Source organism: Amaranthus tricolor, chromosome 15, assembly GCF_026212465.1.
Source record: "Amaranthus tricolor cultivar Red isolate AtriRed21 chromosome 15, ASM2621246v1, whole genome shotgun sequence".
Lineage (NCBI taxonomy): Eukaryota > Viridiplantae > Streptophyta > Magnoliopsida > Caryophyllales > Amaranthaceae > Amaranthus > Amaranthus tricolor.
In genome coordinates, this window is record NC_080061.1 from 2,105,919 (window position 1) to 2,128,983 (window position 23,065).

A 23,065-nucleotide genomic window follows, 5' to 3' on the forward strand; every position below is an offset into this window, starting at 1 on the left:
TCATTTGCATCAATTGCCATTTGCCATTTACCATTTTCGTACTCAATCTGCATCATTTTTATTTTTGGACAATAATCCAATTTATTTTCTCTCTTTATTTATTAGTATTTTCATAAACACAAATTATTATGAAAGATGGTCTATCTGAGAGACCGTTATATTGGCGATATAGCTCAATTAATACAAATTAAATAGAAAATAAGAATGTGGGTATGGTTTTCATTCGGGTGATCGGGTCGGTTTCGGATGGGTGTCATTCGATTCGATTGTATTTCAGATCGGTCATTTTTCGGATGCGCGATACGAGGGGGTCACACTCGGGTCGGGTTGGGTCGGTTAGTCACGGTTCGGTTGAAGATCGGTTATTCAAGCTATCAGGTTAGCATCAGTACGGTGTTAATGGAAGTTCGTGTCGAGTGTCAATCAGTCTCGGGTTGTCATCAGTTAATAATTGATTCAGTTTTACCGGGTACAGATCGGGTTCGAGTAATTTTCAAGTAGAATTCAGCTACGAATTAAATTACTATCAATCCGGTCAATATCAGATTAAGTTGCAAGTCATTTTTTAACTGATGATAAGATTCCCTTTACTTAAAGCAAAAGAGTTAAAATGCAAATCAATTATTGATCATTATTACTTTGTTATCAGAAATTAAAATTATAAAGTTCTATCAATTTTCATCTTATTCGTTTAAATGTAGTTAAATAAACATTGACCATTGATTATTAACTCTAAGTATATGAAACCATGTATTTATAAAATTTAATTTATTAAAATGTCTATCACTTTATTAGATTAATTAATAAGATGATTGAATATGAGTATTTCAAACTTCTATGTTAAAAATTAATTCAAGTTTACAACAGTTCTATTTAAAATTTGTTCGGGTTAAATCGGCTTAATTGAATTCGGTTCAAGCATGATTTGGGTCGGATATGACTCGGGTTGGTCATTATTAGGTTCGGTTAATCTCGGGTAGCGATTATGTGTCGGTTACAAAAATCGGTTACAGATTGGGTTCAGTTTTCCCATTTTCGTTTGTCAATCGGTTCGGGTACAACTTCGGTTCATGTAATTCAGTTTTGGGTCAAATTTTGGGTCAGATCACTTTTGAACAGCTCTAAATGTGAGCTTCTTGTTTTGAATTTTTTCGTTGAAAGACAGTCTCTCACAAGAATAGTTGTTTCTTAAATCCCCACAATTTCTTTTGCTTCAAATTTATTGCACTTAGGGATGACAGCGGGTCGGATCTGGACAGGGTCTAGGTGGACCTGGATCCAGATTCGTTTTCAAGAACAAGTTCCAGATTCGGACCCGGATCCGCAGATCCAGTTTTGCAAGACCCAGATCCAAATCTGTTGATACTGCGGATCCAGTACCGGATCCGGGTCCAAAACGGATCTGACTTGTTTTTGCTTTTTTTTTGTATTTTTGAATGGTGTTGAGATTGCAATAAAGCTATATTTATAGACTAATGATAATAATATATATAATTTCACAATCGATCACCCAAAAACACTTTATACAAGTTAAAATTGTCTTGAAAATATCCAACGAACACATTAAAGTTGTTTGTTACATAAAAAAACATAGCAGATACATAATCTTTCATTCAAAATAACTTAATATCATCAACAAAACTCGACCATTCATGTTCTTAGACATCCAACCTTCCCAATTTGTCAAAATTCTAAACTCAACATAAATCAACATGAATGGGAATAGGAGTAGTATAGTAAGTCAGTAACTCACTGTGTTAGGAAAATGGGAATAGCAACTTAGCAAGATTATATATATTTAATATAAAAAAAAAAAACAGGTCCTCCATACCCGTGGGTCCGAATCTGGGTATTTTTCTCAGATCTGGATCTAAAGGGTCTATTTTTTAGGATTTAGATGCGTAAAAACGAATATGGATCTACGAATTCGGGTCGAGTCCAATACCCATTGCCATCCCTATTTGGACGACATTCATCATCTCTCCTATTTGTGGTGGATTACAAGCTAGCTAGCTTCTTAGTTCGTGGGTATTAACTCTTAAATGTATAATACTTGTACATCTCAAACTCATAATGGTCCTACACATTTGTGGGGCATTTGAGTCTAGATTTCCAGCCACACAACTAAAATTAATTATCATGCAAAATATAAACCACAACAAAATCTCTTACTCCATTTCTGAAATCTTGTCCTTCAACATCTAAGAGATTTATTTATCCTTATCACCAAGACACCAATAAATGCCTCTTCACATACAAATAAATATCACAAAAAAGAATTTGTGATTATATGGTATATGGAATTGTTTAATTTGAGATTAGTGATCATACTAATATTTGAATTTTTAAATTTTTAAATTGTATTTTTGTATGATCCTTTTTTATAAAAGACCATTGTGTATGAGTGTAAGGCTATTAGCAATCCCTCAAGTTTTAGTATTATCCATCCTATTTGATATTCTACGAAATTTATTATAAGAATGTGGAGCTTATAAACAAATTAAATCACACTCTTAATTAGAATGAAAAAGTGTTTGGGATATTAGGGTTGTAAGAAGCTTACTTAATCAAAAAAATACCCATACTCGATCAGAAAAGTGTCTACATCCAAACTATATTCGATTAATAATGACATATACTAGAGAAATTCTTAAAACATTGATAATCAAACCTGACATGCATTCTTATTTATGTAAACTTCATATTGAACCAACAAGTTTCAGTTTTAAGTAGCCTAAGATGCAATTTGGCATGCACTTGAAATTGATCATTAGCTACAATTGCTAGACTTAGTAAAATTCGACATGAACTCAACCCAAAGACTAAATTATTCAATTTAAGATTATTCTAATTTCGATTTGATTCTATCTAAAGATAATGTGTATCACATAAACTAAACTCAAAAATATATTGAATTAGTATTGACTCATAAAACAACCGAACTCGTGATGTGATAGGTCCTCCACTATGTTTTTTACTTTTAAGAAAAGGAATATGGGGTGTTTGGCGATTTGTTTTTGACGATAGTTCAATTAACTTGTTTGAACAGTTAGCTTCATTATATATGTTTTTCTTTTTATTTTTAATAGTCTTTGATTTTAGCTTAGCATCTAACTTTTCAGTTGGCTTAAAAATTATTTATAAAGCACATTTATACTTTTTGTAAGTTAGAAACACACATTTGACAAAGTCCAAGGCCACAAAATGAACGAAAGTGAGATTTATGGCTGCAAATATTTTAGAATCATTTGTCCCAAAATAAGGAAAAGTAGAATAAAATAGACTTTTTTAAAAAAAAAAATTCAAAAAAGCTTCAGAAAATTTTAATTCCTAAATTTAACATTTTTCATGTTCATGTCTAAGGTCAGTTAGTTGTTACTAACAGCAAACAGAAAAAAAAACTAATCATAACTTTGTTCGTTGTTATTAACAACAAACAAATGTTAGATAACAGTGAACAAGTATTTATTTTTTTGTATTTTCAAACGTTATGACATTGTTTTTTTTTTTCATTTTTAAAAACAACGAATAAACTTTAACTTTAGGCTCGTACACGAAAACGCTTATTTTCAGAATTATAATTTTTTAAAAAATAATTTATTCCATATTTTCCAAAATAAAAGGCGATGCAGAAGGTACTGGTAAACTCCACGAAACTATAGCCCAAACCAGAAACACATGAAATAATTTTGGGCCTTGATAGCGAGTAAAATAAAGTCAAATAGCTAAACATGGGCTTTTACCTCAACAACCTTAAATAAGACTTGCTTGAAGAAGGCACCATTTGCGTGGCATCAATTTTGACCTCGCACAAGGCATCAACTCTTAACTTATATGCCTTCAATTTAATCATTCATATTAATTTCATAAAAATAAGTGCCATAAATATAAAAACGAATTTAATTTATAAGTTTATTTTAACAACATAATTAAGTTGAACAAAACATAGATTAACTTCAACAAAAATAAAATAAAGAGAACACACCGTTAGTCATTCGTATACTAGCATTGCCTTGATTTACAATATTAATATGAAAGTCTTAATCTCAACTCTATAATCTATATGGTCATATCTTCAAAAATCTCAAATAAAAAAATTATTTTTATAAAATAAATTTCTTTATTATAAGTTACTATTTTCGTTAGCTATATTAGTTAGAAAATCTTTTGAAAAAAGTTGTCAAAAACTAATTAATCCCTTTGTCTCATTAAAATTGCAACATTTATTCTTAAAAACTCTCACATAGATTTACAAAATTCTACAATCTCAATGAGATAAATAAGTAGTGAGTTGAAAATTGGATTTTATCTTTTCAAACATAATTTTAAGATCGAATCTCAATTAGTCTTATTTCCCTTCCTACAGCTTGCCTATAATAAATTAAAATAATGAGATAAAAATAAATTTAACCAAAAAATTATATAGAAATTGTAACTTTTTACAACTTTATATTTTAAAAACCTAATCCTTAAATTTCACCACCTTTTTTATTTTATCGTCACCCCTATTTTAATGAATTAACGAAAATGCCCTTAGCCTTAAAATTTGTATAAAACATTTTAATCTTACTCATTAACACTTTTATCACTCTAAAAACACTAAATCAAAAATTAAAATTTGTGGAACTAAAGATAAGGAATTCAAACGCGAACAATAATTCGAGGTAATTTCTAATCAAATCTCATTCAAAAATTCAAAAAAATAAAAAATAAAATGTGACCCAACCGCGGTTGAGTCGTACAAAATGCGTGACTGGACCATGGCTCAGTCGCGTGAAATGGGTTATTACCTTGTGGTGGTTGTATCCCATATAGTATATTCCAAAGAGAAATACTGCTACAAAAATGTGTTTTTAAATGTCTATATGAATTGTCAGCTGCGTAAAAGAAGCTATGCCTCCTCGCCCCCAACTCTGTGACGGCAATAGCTCTAAATCCAAAATTTACATCACCTATAATATCAATCCAATCAAATAAGTACGAAGGAAGAAGATGCAGGATGTAATTGGGCCATGAAAAGTGTGAAAAATCACGACCTTTTGAACCATCTGTAATAAAAAAAGTTAGTAACATCTTACATTAAAATAAACTAATTTGAACAGCAGAAAGGAAAGACGGGTACTAGACAAGTTGAAACTAAAGTTAATTCCAACTGACGATTGCGTTGATCGAGCACTAAATCTACCACTAGATCTCCCGCGTGATGAAGATCTCGAACCGCGACCCCTGGAGGACGATCTGTTGTATTCAAACGCGCTTTTGTTTCTCCCCTAATTGATGGTCTTACATTACAAATTTAATTCATACTAGCAAAAAAAAAAACAGGAAAATTTTGTCTAATTGAGGTCATGATAAACGCAGGTTGCATGTCGGTTGCACTAAACTTTCGTACGTGCTGTCGAATATCTACAGTCAACCTAATTGTCCTTACATGACCATCTCTGTACACTAAGAACGGGTGGTTATGTCTTCCTTTTTCACTGGGACAAACCCTTACCTTCCAAGGTCCTTCCCCTATTTTACGACTACTTCCTACAATCATAAATTTACACCCACATGTTCTACTTTTAGAATCGATTAAATTACTCACCAAATCGTATTCACGCTCATTTTGGTTCGCCATTGTGATTTAATTTCAAGTTTTGGCTTGTTTTAGTTTAGAGTGTATTTTCAAAGAGTTTTTTGAGATGTTAAAGTTTTTGAGTTCGAAAATTATGCAGGGGCAATTTTAAAAATTCATTATATAAAGAATGGCGAAATTTAATAATACCCTTTTAAAAATAATTCCTCCAAAAAAGTCTTAAAAAGTCAAATCCAAAGAAAATATAAAAAAATTGAACACCAAAAAGTAGATTCATTCATTCATGATAATTCATTTAGAGCCACACAATAGCAAAATTCATCTATAGTTCATAATAGTGTAATCATCTTGATAAACCCTTAATTTAAAACAAGAAAAAAAAAATCATATTCCTGATTCTTGTGTTAGGCACACGATTCAATAAAGTCTAATCCTCTTACTAATAACCATTATTAAAGAGTTGCAGAGCTATTCATGGTGGTACTAAGTTTCCAACCAGTCCAGTTAGGAGCCAATATTACACATCATAGATATGAAAATGGCGGAAGAAATAGAAGAATGGTGATGATTTGTATGCCTAGATGTGGGATTGCAGAGCCAAATGGGGTGCCAGCTCCTATGGGACAGAAAACTTTGTATAAAGATGGGTTTTTTGAAAAGATTTTTATGACACTTTTTGCTAAGAAAATGGAGAAATATGCAGTATCTTCTGGGAAGAGAAAGGAGGATAAGGATGGGTTGTTTAAGTATGATTATGAAGGTTTTGTGGATGTGTCTAAAAGAGTAATGCAGGGAAGATCACGCTCACAGCAACAGGAAGTTGTTAGAGAAGTTCTTTTGTCTATGCTCCCTCCTGGTGCCCCTACTCAGGTAATAATGTATGACCCGTTAAATTATGTGCACTTTTCATTTATGGTAGTTGTCAAGTATAACGCGTTTATTATTACAGGGGTAAAATTGTGTGTTTATGAACTTTCTAAATCAAGTGGTGTACAATATTAGCTAACATTACTTATAGTTTTGCTTAATTTTATAGGCCTTGAATTTGGTCTCAAATATTATTGAGAATTTTGGCTATGCCCGTACCTTAAACCTTGTATAAATGGAGTCTGCTTAACGACATTAGGATAATAAAATGTTCAAAGTTATATGATTGGTATTGAGCTTGATTTGTTGTAGTTCTTGAGTAGTACAAGAAGTTTTTCTTTGGAGCTTTTTTGTGATGGAAAATAGATAATGGATAATCTGTAAGCTATATGCTAACGGTTACTGATGAACTGCAGTTCAGAAAATTGTTTCCGCCAACAAAATGGGCAGCCGAGTTCAATGCAGCTCTCACTGTGCCTTTCTTCCATTGGCTTGTTGGACCTTCTGAGGTACTATTCATCTTATTAATATCCTTTGATTATGATTATTCCATTTTGTTATGCACGTTTTAAGAAAGTGAAATGGCCAATGCAAGATAGCCTACAAAAACTAAAATGTCAGACAGCTAGGAAAGTTCTAGACTACTTCTTTACTAGGACCATAGTTCAGTATGGGAGACTAAAAGGGTGACAATATGTAAGGCCATATTCCATTTCCCCAAAGCCATAAAATAGCTCCTACGTAAATGGGCGTCGAATATAAATAAAAGTGCACATGATATAATGAGTCATTTTAATATAGTCCATTATAATGCGAAACCAACGATCCATAAATCATTGGCCCGATCAGAAAAATTAGATCTCACGACATGTAAATCATTCATTGTCAATCATACACATTGATTGATCACATTAATTTACATAACAAATATGTTCAGTTTATTTGCTGCAAACCTAAGTTCAAATGTATATAATGGAATTTCATATTGTAGGTTATAGAAGTGGAAGTAAATGGAGTAAAGCAAAAAAGTGGTGTGCTAATAAAAAAGTGCAGGTAGACTATATGATCTTGCTTAGCTTCCTGTTTTCATATATACTTCCAGCTTTTTAAACTTGCTAATGGTTTGTGTTACACAAGGTACTTAGAGAACAGTGGGTGTGTAGGAATGTGTGTGAATATGTGCAAAATTCCAACACAAGACTTCTTCACCAATGAATTTGGACTTCCTTTAACAATGAATCCGAGTATGTTTCTTTACTTATAGCTATTTAGTCTCGGATTATAATGAGCTATATTTAAATTGCTTATTAAATTACTTGGCTACTTGCACTTCTATATTTTTAAGTTTCACCAAAAACTTGCTGCCACGGGTTGCGTACATCCAACCTTAAAATATAAAACCACAGGCTCCTCTAAGTTTCATCCACATGGGTTTTATCTTTTGGATTAGTTTAAGTGAGGGATAGACTATATAACATATATTAGAGCTACAGCTATCGGCTTAAGTTTTTTTATTGAGTTGGTTCCTTAAACAGTAAACGCAGTCTATCAGCGTTGTTGAATCTATCTTACTATTTTTAGGCTACAAGGATGCTAGTGCTACCATAATTAGCAAATGTTATGTTTGAATATTATGCAGATTTTGAAGATATGAGCTGTGAAATGATTTATGGGCAAGTTCCACCAACCTTTGAAGAAGATGCAGTTTCAAAGCAGGCTTGTTTTAAGGATCTATGTAAGCACTCAATAATTTTAATCATTCTACAGAACCAAAAATGATTCATTATGTCTGAAAATCTAACTAATACCTTGTTAATACAGGTTCCATGGCTAATTCAAATTCAACAATTTGTCCCAAATTACAGTCATAACTAAGAGAATTATATTACTTTACTTGATTGAAGTTGTTTCATTTTAATTGATACTCCCTCTTACCTCTTAAAACTCGATAAAGCTCGCAGATCGCATTGAGAGCTTTACGAGTTTGTAGCAAATTCAAAAGCAAAGCGAGAAATATCTAGCATGCTAGCAGGAACTATATGTGCTTACCTATCTATATTTAGTCATTGTTAAATATAGAATATAGTAAATAACACAATATTACATTTACACACATATAACAGCAAAAGTTCTCTGTATATCATCCTCAGAATTTTGCTCCTGTATGGAAATTTTTCATTGATTCTACAACTACTACTCTATATATGTCTTCTGTATGGCATTTACACCTAGGCAGTCGTATGTATTACCATTGTTGTTATCCACGTGAATCAGATCTAGCGATCCTATTGGCAGAGATTCAATGTCAGTTGGTCGCAATCTAGCTGCTAAGTTTAGATTCTAGTAATTCAATTCAGTACGAGTATATATCATTTGCAACTTCACATAAATACGAAGTATATGATTAAATGATTTATTTCAGTATAGTCTACCCTATAACACCAAAGGAGCAGACGTCGAATGATTGTAGTTCAATCGAATTTTTGAATTGGATCAACAATTGACGAGTCTAGCACCAATGGCATCCTAGTCCAAGACAACAAGTTGTATGATAAAATACCTAACTTAGTTGAAAAAACATATACTATTGGAAAAATAACTCGTATGTAATTCCACATCAAAAAATTAGAAGAGGTTGACTAACATAAGCTTGATGGGCTATTTCTATTACCAATTGGTTTTAGGATGAAATCATTGGGCTTGTGTGCAGCCAAATTTTCTCTTATACGGATCTTGTTGTGTATAAGTCTAATAACAAATTTATTATGGCATTAGATCCGAAGGCAGTTCTTGGATATGAAGTGACTTATATGTGAGGGAGAGTGTTGAAACTATTTCACATATGAGGAAGATCCTACATCACTAAAATAATGGACCATTGACTTGTATACACACTTAATGAAAAATACAAGTATGCATAGTGCATAGTGCATAGTGCATTGTGCATAGTGCATAGTGCTGAGGTGGATGTATTGGCACACATTTGATGGATCGAATTAGGAACCAAGAGTTTAGGGACAAACTAGGGGTAGCCCCTATATCTGGAAAAATGCACGAAAATAGATTGAGGTGGTTTAATCATGTGCAGAGAAAGACTTTCGACGAAAGCATTATAGTAGAAGGTAAGAGAAGTCAAGGAAGACCTAGGAGAACTTGGGGTGAGCAAATAAGAGTTGACTTGCATGAGTTAAACTTTTCTGCGGACCTGACTAGGGATAGGAGCAGTTGGAGACGTCATATCCATGTCTTAGATTACTGATGTCCTCTTAGTTTACCTTTTAGTATCCTTAACCTCTTGCTTTTATCGTTTCTTTTCTATTAGTTCTTTGTTTTCCTTTTGTAATGGTTCTACTTTTATTTTTATAGGCCTTTAAGTTATTTTTCACATGTAATCACGTTTCTTTATCTTTCCCTCCCTAGACCCTGGCCTTAGTTTTCTATGAGCGGGATATATTGGGTAGAATGATGATGATGATGAATTTCCCAAGTGAAGTCATTTTCCTTAATTAAAGCCGTCTATTAATGCTAGTAAAATGCAAACTTCTTTTAAGTAAGAGTGTAATAAACCAACTCACGTTTGACCCAAGAAAAAAATTAAGTAAACTGTACAGCTTCTGCAGATCAGCCTTAACCAAAATGACCACAAGTACCAGATTTGGTGATCACATCAGATTAATTCAGTACTTATATTTAACCAAACACCAACAATTTCCGAAATCATTTTATGCTGTCACGTGAAATTCAGTCTCCTCAACTAATACTTTTTTTTCCCCTCATATCAAAGTGATGAAGAAATCGATGATCTGCGATTCGAACCACAAGATCTTGTTAAGTACAACATCAACCAAGCACTTTCTAGTTTTTTCTGTACTCCATAGGTTATGTTATTCACCTAACCTGACTCTTCATTAAAGTAAAGAATCAATGTCGAATACTCCAACATAGACATCGGTATCAACCATAAGCATACGTTTTTTGTTGAGTTGGTTCTTTGACGTGGTATAAAAAGTCACGTTACAGAATGGTAATGGGTTCGAATCTCATCATCCCTCGTTTCAAGTCGAACACTTAGCATCATATATGAGAAGGATATGTGTTGTATCCACAATTCTAACCCAAAGAATTCTCGTGTGATAGGGTGTGATAGAGTACATAACATATCTTAAGGCCGTAATCATCTAATTAAAAGGGACTCGCTTACAATTTTGACATGTCTAAACATGGGTATAAAATACGTGCTTAGGACACATAATCACATACCGATTTAATTAGATATGAGTTTTTGAGTTCGATCAACATAGACCTTAGGAGTATACTTTATCTTAAAGGTGTTGGATTGTTATAGAGAAGTGGTAACATGTGATTCATACAATTTTGAGTCCGTGACCAAGTCCTCAATTCAAGCACCTAACTAAGCCTCAAAATCCTTTAATTAGTCTCTAATTACTGCCCACTAACTGCGCAAAACCCTGAGCCATTGTAGGCACCTTTCATTGCAAATGTTTACTTACTTGCCCTTAAACTCGTGCAAATTATAATCTATAAATTACTCCTATTTGTACATGTTTGAAAAAATATACTCCATGGTTTGACTATTGAATTATAATTATAACTTTTATAAGATTACTTCAGCTAAGATAAGCTCTAATAGTGAAAATAAATCAAATTTAGTCAAGGACTTCCCATTAGTCATACACTCAATCACTATTGGTCTTAACTTCAAAAAGTTGAAAAAACATCCTTTAATTTGTATGTAATTAAGTATTTTTGTCGTTTCTCACATTTTATAAGATGTACTATTTTTAGACGTATTATTAACTTTATAAGACCTAGTTGCTTTTTTAGACGATTACTCGTTTTTTTCTCGCCTGTTTGACTATCATTCTCTTATTGTTTTATGATACTACATAATATAAGAAAACCAATTATTATAAGAGTATATAACAAATTAAATCTTAGAGTTAATAATTTTAATTAGGTTAACCTCTTGATAGATCTCATAACCAACATGACAAAAGTCACAAGCTCAAATTTCATTCACCCCTTTCAATTCAGATGAAATATCTAAAATTATATATAAGTAGAATTAATATCTCAAGTCTTTGACTATTAACTTAAACTTTTAATTAAAAATTACCAAATCGAACAGAGTAACGATGAAGAAAACATTAAACATGGGAGCGCAAATAAAGACAAGAAGTTCAACAATACCCAAAGACCTTTTTGTTGCGTCTATTGGCCATCAAAATTCTTTGTTCTTACTTGATTTAGCCGTTAGGATAAGAAACTCTATGACCCCACATAAGACCATTCATTACAAAACTATACCATATTGCGCAGTTGATTCCGTGACCTTCCAATTTTCTGTTTGTAACGACCAACGAACTTAACACCTTTTCATCAGTTTCACTGATTAAAATTCCAGCATTTTTAAATTTTAACTAAATATGATAATCATAATTACAGTAGTACCCCGTGACTTTCTAATTACCCTCTATAAATACCCATCTTACTCTACATCTTTTTCAAGTCTCCTTACTACAACATAAACAAGCATACTTAAGTTATTATACATTATAGTATATATATTTCACTTAAGGGGCTAAAAAGCTTCAATATAGATAGTGTCATGGCACCAAGAACTTTTTCCTTAACCTTAATGGTTATTTTGTTTTTTGCTGTTTGTTTTCTTAAAGTAACAACTTCTAGAGCCTTCAATTCTCAGAATTACTATGATGCACTTGAGAAATCTATCCTCTTTTTCGAGGGACAACGCTCGGGGAGACTTCCCCAGAGCCAGCGCCTCACATGGAGGGGTAACTCTGGCATGTCTGATGGCGCTTCTTTCCATGTAACGAAAAGCATTAACATTATATGTTCTTATGTTTTTTTACTCTTATATATAGTTACATGTAACGCAATTTAATTCATTTTTATGCTTATTTGTAAAATGAACAAACAAGCATCAAAATGCATTAAAACGCATTACTTTTTAGATATATTCGAGTGCAAGATATGCTCAGAATAATTTAATTTTTTGCGCGTTAAAATTGGTCTTTTTGTTTGCCATAATTGTAGGTGGACCTAGTAGGAGGCTACTACGATGCAGGGGATAATGTAAAGTTTGGTTTGCCAATGGCCTTTACAACCACAATGTTGGCATGGAGTGTTATAGAGTTCGGTAGCTCGATGCATGACCAGCTTTCGAACGCCAAGGCTGCCATCCGCTGGAGCACTGATTACCTTCTTAAGGCTACAGCCACTCCTGGCACTATATATGTTCAAGTGAGTTAAGAAATAAAAGTTTTTGATCACTCTCTAACTGATTGATACATATTTGTGCCCTTAAATGAATAGAAAACCATACTTTTTGTTGGGAAAAGTTGCAGCTAAATGACATCTCTTTTCGGGTTTGGACCTACCTAAACTATGGCCTAGTTCATTTGATTAAAAACCCTAATGATAGCAGCAACTTAAAATTGCCACTTACTATAGAAAAAAATGTCATTTTCAGTTGTCACATGTTTATGTTATGAGCTGCTTAAGATGATGATAATTACATTTCAACTAGATATGACATGTTTATTAGGGAGAATAACATGATAGAGAGTGGCAGAAAACTATTTATTTCATGACCCTTTTTTTGGAAAACCGTGAAAAACCATTTTCATCCATAAATTTAAATCTCGTTTACACATGAGTCTATTGGGCTAAAAGTATTTAACAGCAAAAAGCTCTCTCATATTAGCGCGAGTATTTCACTAAACGAAGGTTGGTTGAAACAGAAATTAGTTTTAGTACTCTTTCAAGTATAAAAGTAGAGATTTAAACCTTAATGTTTGTAGGTGGGAGATCCAAACCAGGACCACAGATGTTGGGAAAGACCAGAAGACATGGATACGCCACGAAATGTATACAAAGTGTCTACACAAAATCCAGGATCTGAAGTAGCAGCAGAAACAGCAGCTGCATTAGCTTCAGCTTCAATAGTTTTCAAGGATTCTGATCCTTCCTACTCCAGTGAATTACTCCATAGAGCTATTCAGGTCAACATATTTCCATCAAGACCAATTATTTCCTGTCAAAAAACATAAAACTTTAGTATTAATGGATGTTATCAATGGTGTTTCAGGTGTTTGATTTTGCAGATACTTACAGAGGTTCTTACAGTGACTCCTTGAATTCTGTTGTCTGCCCTTTTTACTGCTCCTACTCTGGGTATCATGTGAGTCATTTAATCATTTACTTATTTACTTACATAACATGGGTGAAACAAAAATACACAATTATTTTTTAGGTCCTGTTTATTTTATGTTTTTTTGCAACTTTGTGTCGGAAGTCCTTCACACGCAAGGAAAATCCACTTCCCAAGATACTGAATCGTGGACTTGCATATAATAATCGGTAAGTAATCTCCTAATATCATATGGTTTTAGAAAGAGCAAGTCTAAGGCTTATTACTCGTGAATTTGTGGACTGCCCATGAACACCCTGTGGCAGTTGCAGGGAAAAAAAAGTAGTGTCAATAATTTTTGGAACTTGAACTAGAAGGAAAATGTGATTCAGAAACTTTAGAAATACCTTTGCATTTGCAACTCTACAATACACAACCATGAGTCCATGAATCATTACATTAGTAATTATTCATTACTATCCATTAATCACTAATGATAATCCTAATTTCAACATCAAATTCAAAAACCCAATTCATGCCAACAAATTTACCCAATGCCAAAAAACCCCCCAAAATTAACAATCCTAATAGTGTAATTGCAAATAAAATATTAATATGATTTACTTCAGCATCATTCCAACCTTATAAATGAATTACTACAAATTAATTTGATTAATTTCAGCATTAAGATCGAATGACAATACATTGCAAATAAAAAGAAAAATAACCTTAAAGAATAAGAGAATGATGGTGGCTGGTACGGCAGACGATAGAAGGCGGTGCGGCTGGTGGCTGCGGCGCAGACGGCATTCGGCAGTGCAGCAAGACAATGGTGGTAGCGCGGTGCCGACATGAGACAGCAGCAGTATGTCGATTATCAATGAGGGTTTCGCGATTGACTGATTGGAATGAATGTCGTATGCCGATAATCAATGACGGTTTCTTTGGGAATTGATAGGGTGGGAAAGAGAAAAAATTATATGAAACTCACATAGTAGATTTTGAACTCAGTATTTGCTGTGGGAAATTATAACACTTATCAACTCATCTAGAATAATTTTATTTATTGAAAAATTATTAATGGTACCTCAAGGTTTTGCACTTTACTAATGATATTTTTATGTTTTTTCGAGTATCATCTAAATCGTTAACTTGATTTCTTTTTTTTTATTTCAATTTAAAAAATTTAAAAAAATTAAAGAAAAAGAAAAAAAGTTGGCGATTTTGGACGATTTTTGACGGAAAAAATTAAAAAAGTTGTAAGACGCTTAATAACACAAGGATAATATTGATAATCGAAAAAACTTAGGAGTACCATTGATAAAGTACAAAAATTTAGGAATACCATTGATTATTTCCTTTATTTATATTATTTTATTATATTTTAGATTTAAGCAATGTCAACTGCTCTCACTGACTTCATATTGTATCTGCCCCTGTCTGTGAGTGCATCCACAAAAAAGGCCTATAAGATGATCATGTGAGGAATTCACATATAATTAAACTAAAATGAAGCTATTGAAGACTACTATATGAGATCCTTAATTTGTGATGCCCTATACGGTCAGGCACCTTGCAAGTGCCTAGAATCACCCCCGAGCTTTAACGAATCACATTTTTTCATCAGGATGAACTTCTATGGGGTGCAGCATGGATTTTTAAGGCTTCTGGACAGTCTGCATACTTGTCATACATACAGTCTAATGGCCACATATTGGGTGCTGATGAAGATGATTTCTCTTTCAGTTGGGATGATAAAAAAGCGGGAACTAAAGTCCTTCTTTCCAAGGTTTTTCCTTCACATTTTACTTAATTTAGTGCCATATTAGAGGTTGAATCATTTACTCATACAAAATGGCTGTATCTTTTGACAGGACTTTCTGCAGGAAAGAACAAATGAATTTCAGATTTATAAGGCACATGCAGATAACTTCATATGTTCCTTAATTCCAGGAGCAAATGATTATTCGGCTCAATACACTCCTGGTAAGACGCTGCAACTATCATCACCGGACGTCAAATACTAGCATCCTATATCACTCGAACTCTAATTTTACCTCAACAAGTCCGAAAACACACGTAACTAACCTAGCTCGTCACTTGATGCCAAACATTAGCACCTATATTACTCGAAGTCTAATATTTACCTTAACAAGGGCGAAATTGAAATTTTTATACCTGCACACACGACCATGTCTCGAGTCCAAGTTGCATAGCTAGTAGTCTAGAACATCACCAGATGTCAAACACTAACACCGTACATTACTCAGAACCTAATTTTACCATGAGAAGGCCGAAAGTTGATATTTTGATATTTGCACATGTATAGGTCTCAAGTTCAAGTTACATAGATTACAATTCATCAAATTCCAAACAGTAGCACACTATATTACTTGGAATCTAAGTCTCTACCTTAACTAGGCCGAAAGTTGAAGTTTTGATACTTGCACACGTAACCATGTCTAGAGTACAAGTTACATATCTAACACGTCACCAGATGCCAAACACTAGCACCCTATATTAGTACTCTGACTCTAATTTCACCATAGATTTGGCTCGAAATTTTAAAATTTTGATATTTGGACATGTACCCATACCTCGAGTCTAAGTTACATTAAAATTTTGCAGGAGGGCTCTTATTCAAACAAAGTGACAGCAATCTCCAATATGTTACAACAACCTCTTTTCTCTTATTAACATATGCCAAGTACCTTGGTTCAAATGGGAACATAACTTCATGTGGTTCCACAGTTATTTCAGCAAACAAACTGATTTCCCTTGCTAGACAACAAGTTGACTATATTTTGGGAGATAACCCTGAAAAAATGTCTTACATGGTAGGATTTGGGGACAAATACCCATTACATGTTCATCATAGAGGCTCATCCCTTCCATCAGTACACGCCCACCCTGCTCGTATTGCTTGCAATGATGGGTTCCAATACCTTCAATCCGGATCACCTAACCCGAATACCCTTGTCGGAGCTATATTGGGTGGCCCGGATTTTAGTGATAGGTTTTCAGATGATAGAAATAACTATAGGCAATCTGAGCCAGCTACTTATATCAATGCACCTTTTGTTGGTGCTCTTGCCTTCTTCTCAGCTGAAAATCCAAGACATAAATATTAGCTTAGTCAGTACTCTCCGTCTCTTTGAATATGCTACACAACATCCTAAAAGCTTTAAAATTTGCGTTATGTAATAAATTCAACGATTGACGTGGGTCAGGTTTCAATAGTATTTGTGTTGGATGATCATTCAAAATTGGATGTAAGAAAATTGATCATTCCTAGTTTTTTAAGTTATATAGGAGTAGAAAATTGATTTTATTTATGCATTTCTATCATTGTGAAGTAGCATTTAAGCCTCCCTGATATCCAATGTTGTCATGTTTCTCTAAGATTTTTCTTTTATATATCATTTAATGTGGTTTATATGCAATTAAATAGCAACAATATAGTAGGCTTGGGAATTTTTTTTGTTTCTATCATCTATATTGGATCATTTCACTTTATTTTGCTCATAGAATATCATAGATAAGAATTAATTTTTTTTGTGTTTTCCCAAATTGGGTTTTCATCTATTATTACAAAGGACAATTACTTTATAATTTAGACAATAAATAAACGATCATTGGAGATGAAGATTTACCAATAACTAGGCAATTTTATGCCATAAAACTGTGAGGATGACATGTCTTAAAAGAAGTTAACTTAGCAAAGAAATCTATATTTTTCACAACCTTCTACAATTTTTAAGTTATTATAAATAAAATCATTTTTCTCGACCCATGAGAAAAAGGGTTCCTTATTTATTCACTTTTAAACACAAAATGGTGGGGAAATATTACCTCCTCTCTCCACTAAAAAAAAGTTTAATGGTTATAGCACAAAAAAGTCTGAATATGAGCATATCACACAATTCATATCTACAAACATATTCGTTAATTTTCAATCATTAAAGATAAACAATTTTGCTGCGGAGTACTAGGCATGCATCAGAAGGAATTTGCCGAATACCCACGGGTTAAGTTTGTTTATCTTGTACACCATAACTCGGAGTACTAGGCATCAAAAGAACTTTAGGTGGTATTCTAGTTATATTCTAGTGATTTTGTCTTGTTGGTTATTTTTGATATGAAAGCTAAAAAATTGTATATAATAAGTTAAAATTAAAGGATATTTATAATGAAAATTGAAAAAATAAAGAGTAAAACTAATAAAATAATATCTAATAATAAAAATAAAGGTAAATAATACAGTTCTTAAAGTCGTACGTAAAAATTGATAAATTTTATTTATCATTATAATTGTGGCTTTCTAAGAGAATCTAGTATTGAAATTGAAAATGATTAATATAAGTAAAAATATTATGTTTTCAAAGCAAAAATAATATTAAAATATATTAAAAAATGGGACATTCCACATGGTAGCATCAAACTTTCATGAAACGCGAGTGATAGCATTTTTGTAAGATTTTTCCACATGGTAGCATCCAGTTATCTAACTGTCGTAGCATTTTCCATTAAATTCTTGTCAATTTCCGTTTTATTCACCATTTTGACATTTTACCCTTTATTAAGTGTTGGTTGTTGTCTTTATAGTTTGTCCTAAACATTTGAGAGCGTTGATGAATTAAATGGTTATGTAAATTAAATATTTGATAGCATAAAAGTGATTTAGGACAAATTATAAAGACAACAAACAACACTTAATAAGGGTAGAAATGTCGAAATAGTGAATAAAACGGAAATTGACAAGAATTTAACGGAAAATGCTACGGCAGTTTAATAAGGCATAAACTAGATGCTACCGTGTGGAAAAATCTTACATAAGTGCTACCACTAACGTTTCATGAAAGTTTAATACTACCATGTGGAATTTCCCAAAAAAAATATAAGATTTTTTCTTATGTACGACCCTTAAAGCTGCGTATATCATTTTTCAAAAAATAAAGCAAATTCATTATAATAGACTAAAAAAGAAAATTAGATAGATTAAATGACTTGTACAATTACGCTACATAATAGTTAACCGAAGATAATTGCCCAAAACTAAGAAAATTCATGATGATGATGATGATTGAGTCTCAAGTCTTCGGCACAATAAATCGACTTATTAAAAGTGTCACGTCACATTACAGCCTTAAAAAATGAATTAATTCGCATATAAATATTGAGAATTCAATTAGTAGGTTAGTTTAACACTCTAATTACGAGTAAGTTTAGTTGACACGCATCCATATAGCTACTAGTGCATCTATTGATTGGCCAAGAATTCATTACTTACTTACATTTTATTGAAAATTTAAAGCCTAAAAAATTAAGTTAATAAATTAAATTAAAACAATTTATTATGTATTAACTATGATTTTCAAGAGCTTATAAGGTCGGCAAGCCTATAATTTTCAATGATTATTATCTGTATTTTCTATGTTTTATTACTTTTGTTATATTAAATTATGCAGCATTAAAAATCATAAAAATTTTATCATGAAAATATGTTATTAGACGATTAAAATAAGATCATACACATTAGCCACAATACATAAATAATTTTGAATGATAAATAGTATCGATATGTGTAGTATAACTGTATTTCAGAATGAAGGAAGCATAATCTAGTTTCACTTTCACTACTACTCAATTACATTTTAGCATATTTATTAATCTAATAATTGAAAAATCTGTTTATAAATTATTTATAATCAATTTGAATATTTGAGTTTGTTTGTCAAATATATATTTTAATCCAACAACAATAAGAGGTTTGTTCCCCTTGACCAATTTTTGGAATAGTTTATTTAGCTCTTTACTTTGACTCCCCTATTTGGTCATTTATTTTAAGTTCATTTAAACTTCATTTTGTTCATTTCAGCTACATTCAATCTAATTCAACAATTTTTAGATATAGAGAATAGTCCCTAATTATACATAGTTTTAATAATAATAGTCATAGTCATAATATAATACTTCCTCCGTTCTTTTTTTATCTTTCACATTATTATAACGGGTAGTTTTAAAAGTTCTTCCACTTTAGAATACTTTCTATTTTACTATTTAATTAAAATAATACCCACTACAACCCAAAAATCAACCCAAAAATTCTATCTTCTTTAATATGTGTGAAAAACCCAAAGTAGGAGATAAAAAAAAACGGAGGAAGTAGATCTTAATTTCAGTCATAATTATAGTCATAATCTCTAACTATACATAATATTTGTAAAATTACAACTTATTTGTAAACTTTCTTTAAAGTTTAATTTCTAACTATACATAATAGTCAATGACTCGATATCATTTCAAAAAAAACATAATAATCAATATGATTAACCATCCAAATAATCTAATTATTAATATAACTTTTATGTCTTTGCATTATTTTATTTGCAATATAATAGTTTTTTATCTAATGCAAAATATGTGGAACAAAAAATTACTTTTGAACAACAATTATTAATTTGTTGAACACCCTTAAGAAAAGTATTGATCCGAAATTCCTAACAATCTAGATGCCTATACCAATTTTCTTGTTGACTTAAAATAACATTTGTTTCAAGACCATTAAATTAATTCAAAATTAGAAATTACTCCTACAAAACAAAATTAAAAAAAAAAAGAATAAAAAAATAAAAATGTACAAATTACAAGGATCAAAGTCAAAGTCTTCTGTACATCCTTTAAATTGGAAAATGACTAAGAAATTTCAGCTTTAGAATTTTCATTTTTATGGAGTTTATTCCTTCCAAAATCAAAGAAAAACCTAAATCAAGATCCTAAATCCGATCACTAAAAGAAAAAATATTCAAGTATTTCTGGGTTTTCCCTTTTCATTCCGATCCGATATCTTCAAATCGGATCTAATCTTCATCCATGGCGATCCATACCATCACCTCTATCTTCCTCCTCTTACTGGTAACCTTATTTTCTCTTACGACCGCTGAAATTCGCTACACAAAGATCAAATCCGACACCCGACCCATAATCCCCATCGACGAATTCGGATTCACCCACACAGGTCGACTCGAACTTAACGTGTCCAGCGTCAATCTCTCAACCCGCAACAATCTAGACCTTTCCAAAGTCGGATTCTTCCTCTGTACACGAGATTCATGGCTTCATGTCCTCGAACAACTCGAAGATGGCGATATCTCTTGTGCCCTAGATTCCAACATTGTCAAAAAGGTATACACTTTCAATTCATTACCCGCAAATCAAAATTCATTCGAAACTCGATTCGTTGAAACGGATTCGGATCAATACACACTCGTTTTCGCCAATTGTTATGGTGGGACTCTTCAAGTATCCATGAAAATCCATTCAGCAATGTATAATCTTGATGGGAAATCCCGTACAAAGGATTATCTTTCCGCAGGTCGGACAATCCTACCAAAAATCTACTTCTTTTTCTCAGTGATTTACTTCGGGTTAGCAACCTTATGGATTTACGTCTTGTATAAGAAGAGATTAACCGTTTTCAGGATCCATTTCTTCATGTTAGCTGTTGTTATAATGAAAGCCTTGAATCTTCTTTGTGAAGCTGAAGATAAATCATACATAAAACGAACAGGCAGTGCACATGGGTGGGATGTATTGTTTTACATCTTTAGTTTTCTGAAAGGTATAATTCTTTTCACACTTATAGTATTGATTGGCACAGGATGGTCATTTTTGAAACCCTATTTACAAGATCGTGAAAAGAAGGTGTTAATGATTGTGATTCCGTTACAAGTTATTGCTAATATTGCCCAAGTTGTGATTGATGAAACTAGTCCATTTAATCAAGATTGGGTTACTTGGAAACAGATTTTCTTGTTGGTTGATGTAATTTGTTGTTGTGCTGTGTTGTTTCCAATTGTTTGGTCTATTAAGAATCTAAGGGAAGCTGCTAGGACGGATGGGAAAGCCGCGGTGAATTTGATGAAGCTTACTTTGTTTAGGCATTACTACATTGTGGTGATTTGTTATATATACTTTACTAGGGTGATTGTTTATGCACTTGAGACGATTACGTCGTATAGGTACTTGTGGACTAGTGTAGTTGCTTCAGAATTGGCTACATTGGGATTTTATGTGTTTACTGGGTATAAGTTTAAGCCTGAAGCGCATAATCCTTACTTTGCAATTGATGATGAGGAGGAAGAAGCTGCTGCGGAGCAATTGAAGTTTGAGGATGAGTTTGAGCTTTGATTGATTCAGCTTATGGAATGTAGGATTCTCTTTACAGAAGGTGCTTGGATTTGGAGTACAAGTTATAGTGTGATCCAATCCAATCATATTTCGTTAATTAGGGGTTACTGATGTGGATTTTTGGTCTTTTGATGTAGATGAGCGTAAACGCAATGCATAGTGATTTCCCCCCTTCCCCATATGGTAGAATATTGTTAGGTATTAATCATTTTCGATTGCTGTGGTTTTGGACGATTGAAACTTTGGTTTGTTCATGTTGAAGGATACTATTTTACATAAATGTTTAGAACATACCCTTAATTTGTATCTGCTATGATCAAATCTATGTTGGTATTGTTATAATAAATTAGTTTGACACCAATTTGGTGGAGTTAAAATTTTGTTATTCTTGTTTAATGTTTATGATACGCTGCACACAGCCTAACAGGACTGTGTTTTTTTAAGTAAATATCAATTCGGTAAACTCTGATGATTGTTGATGTCTTTTTGCTTACTGTGTTTCGTGATGTTGAATAAAGAACCAAATACTCCATTGAATATGAAGTGTTTGAACACTTAGTTGGACAAGCAATGGCTTGCATTGACAAGGGTTTGGTCGAGCAATCGAAGCCTCACATAAACCATGAGATTCATGCAAAAAACGTGGGAAACATACAACTGTGCCTAATTGACGAGGGTTTGGCTGAGCAATCAAAGTACCCATAAACACTTGTTTTGTGCCTTGTTTCTGCATTGTGTGTTATGTGTGTTGGCTTTGTTTTCCTCTCCTATTTTTCATCCTCTTCTTTAAGTCCCTGTGGATATCTAGTTGTTTTCGTCGACCTAACTGGTGTTAGGTAATTAAGATACAACTGTGCCTAATTATGCATAATTTAGGACTTTGATTTTGAAATCGAGCCCGTAATTGTTATGAATACGATGCTGAAGCCTGAAGGTTAATAAAAAGCAGAGTGAACTGTGTCGACTGTCAATTTTCCTGGCGCACACATGCTTTGTTATGTTTCCCAATATGCGAATTTTTGGACTTTGAATTAGTTTTAAATTGACCTCCTGATTGTATCTGAATCAAAATACTGAAGATTGTTTGGTAGGTTACTTGTAGTTGTTTATGGTAGCAAAATTGACCATACAACACCTTGCTTAAAAGTGTGAGTTTTGTTGTTGAAACAAACATGAATTACAAACGCAGATTCTTATTCTTCAATTAAAATCATTGTCTTTTTTCATGTGTAAAATGCATTTCATGTGAATCC

General features: G+C 32.6%; 3 protein-coding genes and 1 long non-coding RNA gene across 4 annotated transcripts; 3 read left to right on the top strand and 1 right to left on the bottom strand.

The window, feature by feature from the left end:
- The first annotated feature begins 5,799 nt into the window (after positions 1-5,799).
- Positions 5,800-8,653, top strand: LOC130800821 (beta-carotene isomerase D27, chloroplastic). The gene is made up of 6 exons (XM_057664506.1): positions 5,800-6,451; positions 6,865-6,957; positions 7,440-7,501; positions 7,586-7,692; positions 8,088-8,183; positions 8,270-8,653. The coding sequence occupies exons 1-6, from the start codon at positions 6,056-6,058 to the stop codon at positions 8,317-8,319; spliced, it is 804 nt and encodes a 267-aa protein (XP_057520489.1). The 5' UTR covers positions 5,800-6,055; the 3' UTR covers positions 8,320-8,653.
- Positions 8,654-11,975: 3,322 nt separating this feature from the next.
- LOC130800820 (endoglucanase 1-like) lies at positions 11,976-17,096 on the top strand. Its single transcript, XM_057664505.1, has 7 exons — positions 11,976-12,299; positions 12,527-12,733; positions 13,294-13,494; positions 13,581-13,673; positions 15,250-15,411; positions 15,497-15,608; positions 16,251-17,096. The coding sequence occupies exons 1-7, from the start codon at positions 12,078-12,080 to the stop codon at positions 16,751-16,753; spliced, it is 1,500 nt and encodes a 499-aa protein (XP_057520488.1). The 5' UTR covers positions 11,976-12,077; the 3' UTR covers positions 16,754-17,096.
- On the bottom strand, positions 13,386-15,234 carry LOC130800822 (uncharacterized). Its single transcript, XR_009039502.1, has 3 exons — positions 14,351-15,234; positions 13,605-13,662; positions 13,386-13,526 (listed from the first exon to the last, which is right to left on the bottom strand). It is a non-coding gene; the product is annotated as an uncharacterized LOC130800822 (long non-coding RNA).
- A 3,205-nt stretch (positions 17,097-20,301) lies between the features above and the next one.
- LOC130800824 (protein CANDIDATE G-PROTEIN COUPLED RECEPTOR 7) lies at positions 20,302-22,189 on the top strand. The gene has a single exon (XM_057664507.1). The coding sequence runs from the start codon at positions 20,496-20,498 to the stop codon at positions 21,810-21,812; it is 1,317 nt and encodes a 438-aa protein (XP_057520490.1). The 5' UTR covers positions 20,302-20,495; the 3' UTR covers positions 21,813-22,189.
- Positions 22,190-23,065: the final 876 nt, after the last annotated feature.